Source organism: Silene latifolia, chromosome 7, assembly GCF_048544455.1.
Source record: "Silene latifolia isolate original U9 population chromosome 7, ASM4854445v1, whole genome shotgun sequence".
In the NCBI taxonomy this organism is placed as follows: domain Eukaryota; kingdom Viridiplantae; phylum Streptophyta; class Magnoliopsida; order Caryophyllales; family Caryophyllaceae; genus Silene; species Silene latifolia.
The window spans coordinates 99,570,026-99,579,425 of record NC_133532.1 but is presented as its reverse complement, the minus strand read 5'-3'; the positions used below and the strand labels follow the sequence as shown (position 1 = coordinate 99,579,425).

At 35.5% G+C, this 9,400-nt stretch overlaps 1 protein-coding gene across 1 annotated transcript; it reads right to left on the bottom strand.

Annotated features, from left to right (window-relative positions):
* Window positions 1–223: 223 nt before the first annotated feature.
* Window positions 224–2,817, bottom strand: LOC141592392 (heat stress transcription factor A-3-like). The gene is made up of 2 exons (XM_074413028.1): window positions 2,164–2,817; window positions 224–1,332 (listed from the first exon to the last, which is right to left on the bottom strand). Exons 1-2 carry the CDS (start codon window positions 2,536–2,538, stop codon window positions 349–351), a joined length of 1,359 nt encoding a protein of 452 aa, XP_074269129.1. The 5' UTR covers window positions 2,539–2,817; the 3' UTR covers window positions 224–348.
* Window positions 2,818–9,400: the final 6,583 nt, after the last annotated feature.

The following is a 9,400-nucleotide window of genomic DNA, read 5'->3' as shown; positions in this document are numbered from 1 at the left end:
AGGTGGTAGAGTCAAAGAATGAAAAGTTAGTAAAAAGTTAAGGTGGTAGAGTTTGAAGTCTGTAGATGAACCCGTGGATAAACTTAGCCTAAAGAGGTTTGTCTATGAACCTCTCAAATAGTGGACAAACACATTGACAATACTTCTATGCCCCTTGCCAACCTGTTAAATTACACAAGTCTCATTTTGTTCAACCATTTCAGGCATGATGAGTGGCAAAAAATGAGCCAAAAACAATCCAAACTATTTATAGATCAAATATTTCAATCAATATTTCTATCAGTATATATATACTAATCTACACCTAAGAATGTCACGTACCCAGCTTGTTTAGAAAACAAGTTGAATTTAACAATCAATATCACTGTCTTTCAAGTCGAAACACCGAGTATCGGACTGGCCAGGAGCGTATTCATAATCAGGCCACTTCCCGATTCCTGAGCTTACCGCAGGAAGGAAACCCAAGTCCAAGACATCTGAAAACCCGACTGAGTGAGATGGTCCCACCTCAGGTGGTGGTGCATCATAGCTAGCAATATTGCCCCATAAACTCGGACTAGAACAGGGTATATTTGTGCCCAGATCCAAACCCATACTCCATACCTCCTCTTGCTTAATGATATTTTCGATGCCAGGAGACGAGAACTCCTCAGGAAATGCAACAAGGTACTCAGGATCAGCTTCTGGTAGAGGATGTATCTCTTGTTTTCCAACAGGTATTTCTAACTCATCTAAGGGAACATCCTCAACTCCAAAAGGCGCATTTTCCATACCAGTACTTGCATCTTCCACCACATCTTGTAAGAAATAATCCGGGAATTCTGAAGAAAAATCTCCAAAATCAGGAAACTCGGGTTTGAACCTTACTAGAGAGGTTTTAGAAGAGCTTGTTTCTTGATGTTTCTGCTTTAGAAACTTCCTCTTTGATTTTGGATCATCAATTGCCCGTTTTTCTTTCATTTGTTTGAGACGGTCCATAAATCCAGGATTTTGAAGCACCTTAGCTAAGAATGAGACCATTTGCTTTTGCCTATGCTCTGAAGCTTGTAATCTATCCTTGACCATTTCCATGCGTTCTGAAGTTCCTCTTTGCTGTTGTTGGAGTTCTATAACTTCTTGCATCATGGCACTCCTCTCTTCTCGTAACCTCTCTATTTCACTTCCTAATCCGGGTTTGGCAATTTCAGAAGATGACCCTCCTTGACAAGTATTTTGTTGAGCTGCTTGTTGTGGTGACTTGCGCCTGTGAATGTTCTTCAGCAAATGCCTTTTTCCACGTAAAAATCCCTCGTTGGCAAATTCCCATTTATCAGGATCAACCTTGCGAAATCCCTACATTCGACAACCAAATTAGACAACCAATCAAAGCCATGGCTAAAGACAAATCTAATCTAACAAGTTATATTAGACTGTCTTACATACAAAACCCAACCCATCAGCCATAAATTAAATGGGTCGATCTCGCAGGTGAGACAGTTCTATACTAATCATAAGGGAAGTGGTTAAGCAATTAATCAAAATTAACCGAAAAAAGCAGCCAAATACATTCACTGATAGCAAGGAACACACACATACAAATCCTCTGAATGAGCTAAAAATATCAGAGAACCTGATTCAGCAGTAATTGGAATTGTAATAGCACTTGACATTTCATCAGAACCTAACATACTAGAGTCAGTAGACAGTAACTGGAGTGCAGTATTTGAGAGTAGAAATTCAGGAAAGTTGACGATAGTCTAATTCGGCAATTAAACAAGCATGTATGATATTATGTGCAAGTATTATGCACAAATAATTAGTGTGAATAAAACATGTGAAATACCAATTGAGCCTGAAATCCTACCTGTTTAATTGGTGAAACTTGGCACTCCAGCTAATAATCATCCCTGACGCCTGCCTTCTTCTTTACAAATTTAATTACATAATATAACTCACTAAATTACACAAATCTCAGAAAAATATACTGATCCATTTCTATACATTTGTCTTACACAAAGTTTACGCCTTTACAAGATTACAACAAAACTTACAGTCATTGATACAAAAAAACCGAGTAACGAATACAATCAGAGGAAGAATTGTCAAGAACAGTTTAAAAAAAAAAAAAAAAAAAAAAAAAAAAAAAAAAAGAGCATGATCAAAGAATAATAATGAAGTACCCACATAAGTATTAAGTTGACGAACAAAACTGGAGAAATTATTATGCTTGAAATTGCGAGGTAAAATTAAGCGAGAAAACTCCACAGGATCCCAAACAACAAAGCTTTCGCCTCCAGAGTTCCACGAAATAATTGGATTAATTGTCGGGTCGTCAACCAAATCGTATGTTTTCGACAAAAACGGTGGCACTTGAATACCCAACAAACACTCAAGTGGTTGTGGCTGTGGTTGTGGTGTAGGATCATAACATGGAGGAAACGGGTCCATGGTTACTGACCCGGGTAAAAACGGATCGGAAAATGACATGGGTGGATCGTAATTTGAAGTATTAGGGAAAGATGAAGATGAGGTGGGTGAAAAGGGGAAGTTTTTATCCATGGAGGTACAAAATGGAGGAAATGAGGGGCGTTAGGAGGGTATTTATAGGTGAAGATATTCATGGAGACTTTGCGAGTAAGTAAGTAAGTAAGTGTGTGGGAAAATATCTGGGGAGTAAGTCGGTGAGGGATAGATGATTTTCTGGGAAGGTTCTGAATGGTGATAAACAGTGGGAAAAAAATGTGGTTTGATTGATATTTGTGGGTTTAAGAGATGAGATATTTGTTTGTGGGTTTAGGGGAAATTAATTGAGATTTGGTGGGGTTGATTAAAAGGGTAGAAATTGGACCAATTATATTGGTTTTGTTAAGGAGATGGACCAATAGAATTGAGATATGTCACTATTGTTTAAACCGACATTTGACACTGTGGGGCTCTGGGAACTGTTTGGTCAATTCTTCTGTTCTATCTTTTCTGGAAATTTAATTGATGTCATTACTGGCCTTTGTCTTGCGTAACTATCTACTTTGCACCAAATGTCATATTGTTTAAATAAAAAAATAAAAACCCCCAACATCCCCTACTATTAAGCAGTTACCATCTACAGTAAATAATTTCTTTTTCCTATTTCAAATCTACAGCTTATATATTCACCAAATAAATTACGCGCACAAATTTAATTTTCCATCCATCCTATTAGTTTTGTAATCTCGTTTTCTGTTTTGATCGATTATTTTATCAGGTAAGTGTTGAAATTACGTTAAAACCCTAAAAATCACATATACTATTAATTGAATTGAATTTTTCCGTTTTCTTTTTCATTATTCACGGTTAAATTTGTGATTTTGGGTGTGATATTTATCATATGATACTATCAGATAATTTAGTTTGATGAATATATGTTATCTAGTGTGATATTCATCATATGTAACTATTATATTCACTTTCAGTTTAGTGAATATGATTGTGTAACATAATGAATATGTATTAAGTAATATGATATTCATGATATAACACTATTATATTCATTTTGAGTTTAGTGAATATGATAGGGTAATTTGATGAATATATGTAACTTAGTGTGATATTCACTCTACGATACAATTATATTCACTTTAACTTAAATGAATATGATGATTTATTTTGATGATTATGATTCATAAACTTGATAAATTTGAGTACAAATTGATTAAAATTATGAATTTTATGAATTTGATAAGATTTTAATAAACTTGTAAATTGAGTAATTTGGAAAAGAAGGTACTGTATGAAAATGTAGTGGGTAGCTATTAATTTTTTTTTATTTTTTATTTTTTCCCTCAATAACTACAATGAGAGTATGCTCCTCCTTACTCTTGGGAGTAGGATATAATTTGCCTTGTTTGTGACTGTCATTAACCTGTGACTTTTTACATTCGGCTTTCATTTGGTTTCTCATTATTTTTTTAAGGCAAATTAAACAAAAATAACCAAACGTTTGCTAAGCATTCCGAAAATAACCCAACCTTTTGATTTTAACAAGAATAATCCAACGTTTGCTTTTATGTTACAGAAATGTCCGACATCTTACTTATATTTTTTAAATGATAATTTAATCAATCTATTAACTTATTTGCCATATATTTGCAAAAGTAATTATATAAAATTATGAAAAAATAATTTACGAACAATTTTAAAACATAGATAAAAATTGAAAAAAATTTCTAGTATTATTCAAAATCCTAAAAGGCATAAATTATATGGTTTAAAAAATTATTTGTTTCCTCAAATTCTGGGTTTAAAAATTCAAAAGTACATCTCTCATCAGTACTTCCACTAATTTAAAATCTATCTTATTTCTTTTCAAAAAATTATACTCCTATATTTGTTTTATTAATTAGTTTTCCATTGACAAACTAAGGAAATTATAATTTTTCCAGTTTTTTGGTTATGAATTTTTTTTATATATGATATCACAAAATAGACTTTAAAGATTTATAAAACTATTTTACAAAATATCATTTATCAATATTTGGTAGAAATTTGTTTAGGTGAGATTTCGGGATATTTTTTTGACAAAAATACAAAGGTTGGATTATTATTGTTTAAGTTAAAAGCTCGGGTTATTTTTGGAAAACTGATCAAAGGTTGGGTTATTTTTATTAAATTCGCCTTTTTTTAAATAATTATTCTTTGTAAAAGGTCATAAGTTTATGATTGAATGGAGCCCTCACACAAGAGAATGAGCGAATAAATTATTTCATTAATAAAAATTCATATGACATCTACATCTACATAATACTTTAAATTTGACTGGATACAAATCTTCCGTACTACTATTAAGAAAATAAAAACTCTATTAATTTTTCCCTCCAAAAGGCATCAACCTAAACAAGGAATGAAGGAAATAAATAAAACTTTCTTTCATTAAATTATTATTTTTTTGAATTAATATATTTACATAGTATAAAAGTTGAGTTTTTTAAAAAGTTATCATTGGTTGTTGAGTTTCAACATGTGAGTCCCCCCATATTTTCTATTCTATTTATAATTACCCTCTTTTCTCAACCCAATTCCTTCTATTTCTATCTCATATTCCTATTTTAACAATTTATGTTAAAACATACCCCCCTTCTATTCTAGATAATATAGGGACACTAGAATTAAGGAGATGGATTAAAATAAGGTAAAGTATTGTAGTGGGTAAGGTAATGGGAGAGCGGGAAGGTATTGTGGCCTTGTGGGGTATTATTGTGGGTATGTGTAATACCCGCCCTTTTAGAGACCCTTTGACCAACGTTGACTGACCTTGGGAGCGGGAATAGTCTTAGAAGTGAGTGCCAAGTTATCTTGGGTTACGAGTTGGAAGTGGTACTCGATAGAGTAGAGGCTACTCGATCGATTATCTTAGTTACTCGATCGAGTAGGGGGCCACTCGATCGAGTATGTTGGGTACTCGATCGAGTATCGAGTTTTCAGCGAGGGTTTTTAATCGCGTTTTGTTAAATGCGCAAATCATTTCCGCCTCATTCTTCCCATCCATCAATCGCCTCTTTCCTTTCCCTTCACCACAAAACCTCCATGGAAGCCCCTTTGAAGGTCCTTGTGCCTTAGGAGAGCGTAGCTTGAGTCGGGTAGCGGTCTTTTACCGGGTTTCTCCTTATAGGTATGTCATAATCATCATCACTTTTCCCATCGTGGCTATTAGGGTTTGTTTGGTAGTAATAGATGGTCGTGTTCTCCTTATAGGCTTTGCTTGGTTGCTGATTATGGCATGTGTCGGCATGGATTGGTTGCGGTTGCTTAAAGGTAGGTTCGCCTACTCAGTTTCTGTAGATAGTCTAGTGTGTCGATCGTTGTATCGTTGTTGTTGATATTGTGATTGTGATTGTTTGTCTGTGGTTCTCGAGATGCGTTCTCGGCTGAGTGGAGTCACTTGCGGGAGTGGCTTCACGCCCTAATTTCGCCCTTCGTGGAACCTGCCACGGAAGGGGATGTGCACATTAATGGGACAGGGTTATCGCTCGGTATGATGAGCGGGGCTTAGGTGGGAACGGCTGCGGTCCCCCACTGGCAGGGCTGGTCCAGTGGACAGTCGCTGACGGAGATGGAGTGGAGTGCCTGATTGTGACCGATTGTCTTGTGTTGTCTTGATAGTTGTTGGTAACTTTGGTGTGTCTTATCTCAGTACTGACCTTGTATGGTTGTCTTGTTTGTTTATGTGTCTGCCGTGATCCCCTATGGTGAGCAGTCTGTCTTAGCAGGTGTTGATGTGGTTGCTAGCTGAAGTCCGGGCAGGGATGAGTCGCCACGAGAGTTAATAGTTATAGCAAGTAGACTTTGAGTTGTATCTTTCATACCGTAGTTGGATAAATCATGTAACACCCCGATTTATAAAGGAGCCTCTAGCAAGACATTCCCTAATAAACCGGACTGTTACCATCTCGGTTTCCCGAGGTAGTGAATAACAAATTAAACTCCAAGGCAAATTACATAATTTCTTTAACTTAACTTTTTACAAAACCTCATTTACATCAAATTACAAAGAACTAACATAAATAAAAGTGAAAGTCTTCTAAATGATGATCTAGCTACCAAGTCTTCTGATCCAGTGTCTCACGCCCATCAAGCTCTCATCCTATCTCATAAACCTGTCAAGTCTGCTCCCCAATATTTGGATCGTCACAGGTGTTCACGAATACACAGGGTCAACCATGAGGTTGAGTAGGGAATACAATGAAACAACAAAGTATGATATGCATGCTCCTCCGTCACCTCCATCTCCATCTCAACTCATATCTCATAACCCGTACAACCCAACCATACCGATCCCCGGAGACTATATATCGACCGTAGCCGATCCGCCACTCATTACCGAGGACACCAGGGCAAGTCTGCGAACCCGCCCGGGCCTTATCACAACATCATCATCACCACACCACGTCACCACAACATCCTCCATCTCCAATGCATATGAATGCTCAAGAAATTAATGCAACACAATATGTATATCATTGAACTGGTAAATCATAGAATCATGCCGATTACCGAATGTTGTGATAATATACTCAATACGATCAATTCAGTCAAGCACATTCCAGGATATGAATCATAACATGAATCAACAACCACGAATTAAGTCAACGTTCACAGTTTGGTCATATGAAACACAACAAATCAACACAATTTAACAACAACGCTGATAAGTCAAGTGTATTTCCCTACCTTTTCGCAATCCAAGCACACACAAGCAATCAATTATGATCCTTCACATATCCATCACCTACATAACATAATTATGTATAATTACCACCTACTCAGTCAATTAATCATTCACATAACCTAGACTCATCGTAATTTAATAGGAATATCAACTTAAGGAACAAACACGACTTTCCCTGATTTTTCTGCGCATGGCAGACTCGGTATAAAATGAATAACTAATTCCAGAAAAATTAAATTGATACAAGGACAATTGGATTGGAACCCCATGAGTCTTAGCTAATAATTATATCTAACGTATTTTTCTCAAATTCCAAACTTATCAAGGGTTTTCAGACTGATTTCCAAAAACTGACAGAAACCGTCGCATAAAAAGTATTGATTCATAAAACGAGTTTGACAAATGATTTTTAAGTAAAACCAACGCCTAACTCATCTAAACTCTTTAAATTAAATATATGAAAAAGACCCAGCACCAATTCTATATCTAAATTATGTTTTAGAAGTAATCTTTCAGCCTCTACTGATTCGCGGACTTTTTAGATAGACGTTCACAAATAATTTCTTCAGGAAAAACTACACGGTGAAATGCTACCAATTTTCACAGACATAAACTAGGCTTGGAATAAACATGAGTCTCTTCTTTAACATTTTGCATCCCACGACTTTAAGACAGGTAAAACACTCAAACAACACAGACCAACGAATCTGTAAATTGCTGTAACTATTCTATTCATTTATCTCATACAATTTATAATCAAAACCCCCAAATCAATTTCTAGGGTTACAAAAATTATTCCACTAATACTATAATTATGCTAATAATTGAATAAAAAGGTAATAGGATAGTCTACTTACGAAATAGGATGAGAATAGGCTGAGAAATCGCCTCGCAATGCCTCACGTGGCTCCCATCACACACGGCTCCCTCTTCTCTCTTTTCTCATGGTTAAAGTGAATATGGTGATAGGAAGATTAGGGTTTGGTTAGATAAGTTATACATATAGGATAGGTGCTAATAAGACGATATGGGCCTAGCCTAGTTAGATTAATTAAAACCCGAGTCACATAATTACCCGAGTCACAAATACACTACACGACCCAGCTGGTAACTCGGCCTAATATAATATCATATTAAAATACCGGGTATTACAGTCTACCCTCCTTAAAAGAAACTTCGTCCCGAAGTTTATCCTCTCTACCAACCAACGCAAACGAATTATGAAACGCATATACAAAAGTATGTAAGGCACCCACCAAATTGAATATTAAACGCAGTATTACATTCTACCCTCCTTAAAATAAACTTCGTCCCCGAAGTTTAACCATAACAGAAACACATCATGTAACACTCCAACATAACCCACACAACGCATAACCAATATAGCCAAACTGAGAAATCACACATGAAAATATAAAGATTTTACAATCCTACCCTCCTTAAACATGGTTACGTCCCCGTAACCTTAATTATTATAACAAAAGTTCTCAAACTACTGCTAACAACTGAAAGAGGATAAAAGATTCACAACTCACGCTCAAGTTAACTAATCCCTACTAAAGACAATCAATATACAAGCTCTCTCACGGAAGCTACGATTCTTTCTTTGCTCAAAGACATCGCCACAGATCGGAGCAAAAGCCACGTTGAATAACTTAAGACATTTCAGTATTAATCTAAACACTCTTCATATCAATCAATACATGCAATAACATTCACATGATCTGCTTGTCAATCTAATTTATACATTACTACTCAGGTTACAAAGATGAAGATGCTTAGGTGCTCACATATGGTTCATGTCAAATAGCATATTTTCCAAGAAATATTGGTAACATTTATTCATGTGAATAATCAAATTATGAATGGAACAATGCTTTACAAGGTTACTAGTAAAAATCATTAGTAATTATTCATTTCACTAATCATTGTAATCTCATACCTTAGAAACATAGGGAATCAATCAACATAAGAAAGGAATTAGGGTCAAAACTTAATAAATCGATTTATGAAAATTTGTAACCTAATAGGTCCAGTCTGACTTTCCTTTACATAACTATACCGATTTAGGTCAAGACACAGAATCACCCATAAAATGAAGACAACCAGTTTCGCAGCACTTATCGTCCTAGAAATATCTTTAATCCTCATAACAAAGGGTTTGGGATTTATTCACGAATGACGAACGCACATTGATTGGCAAATTTTACAAACTTATTG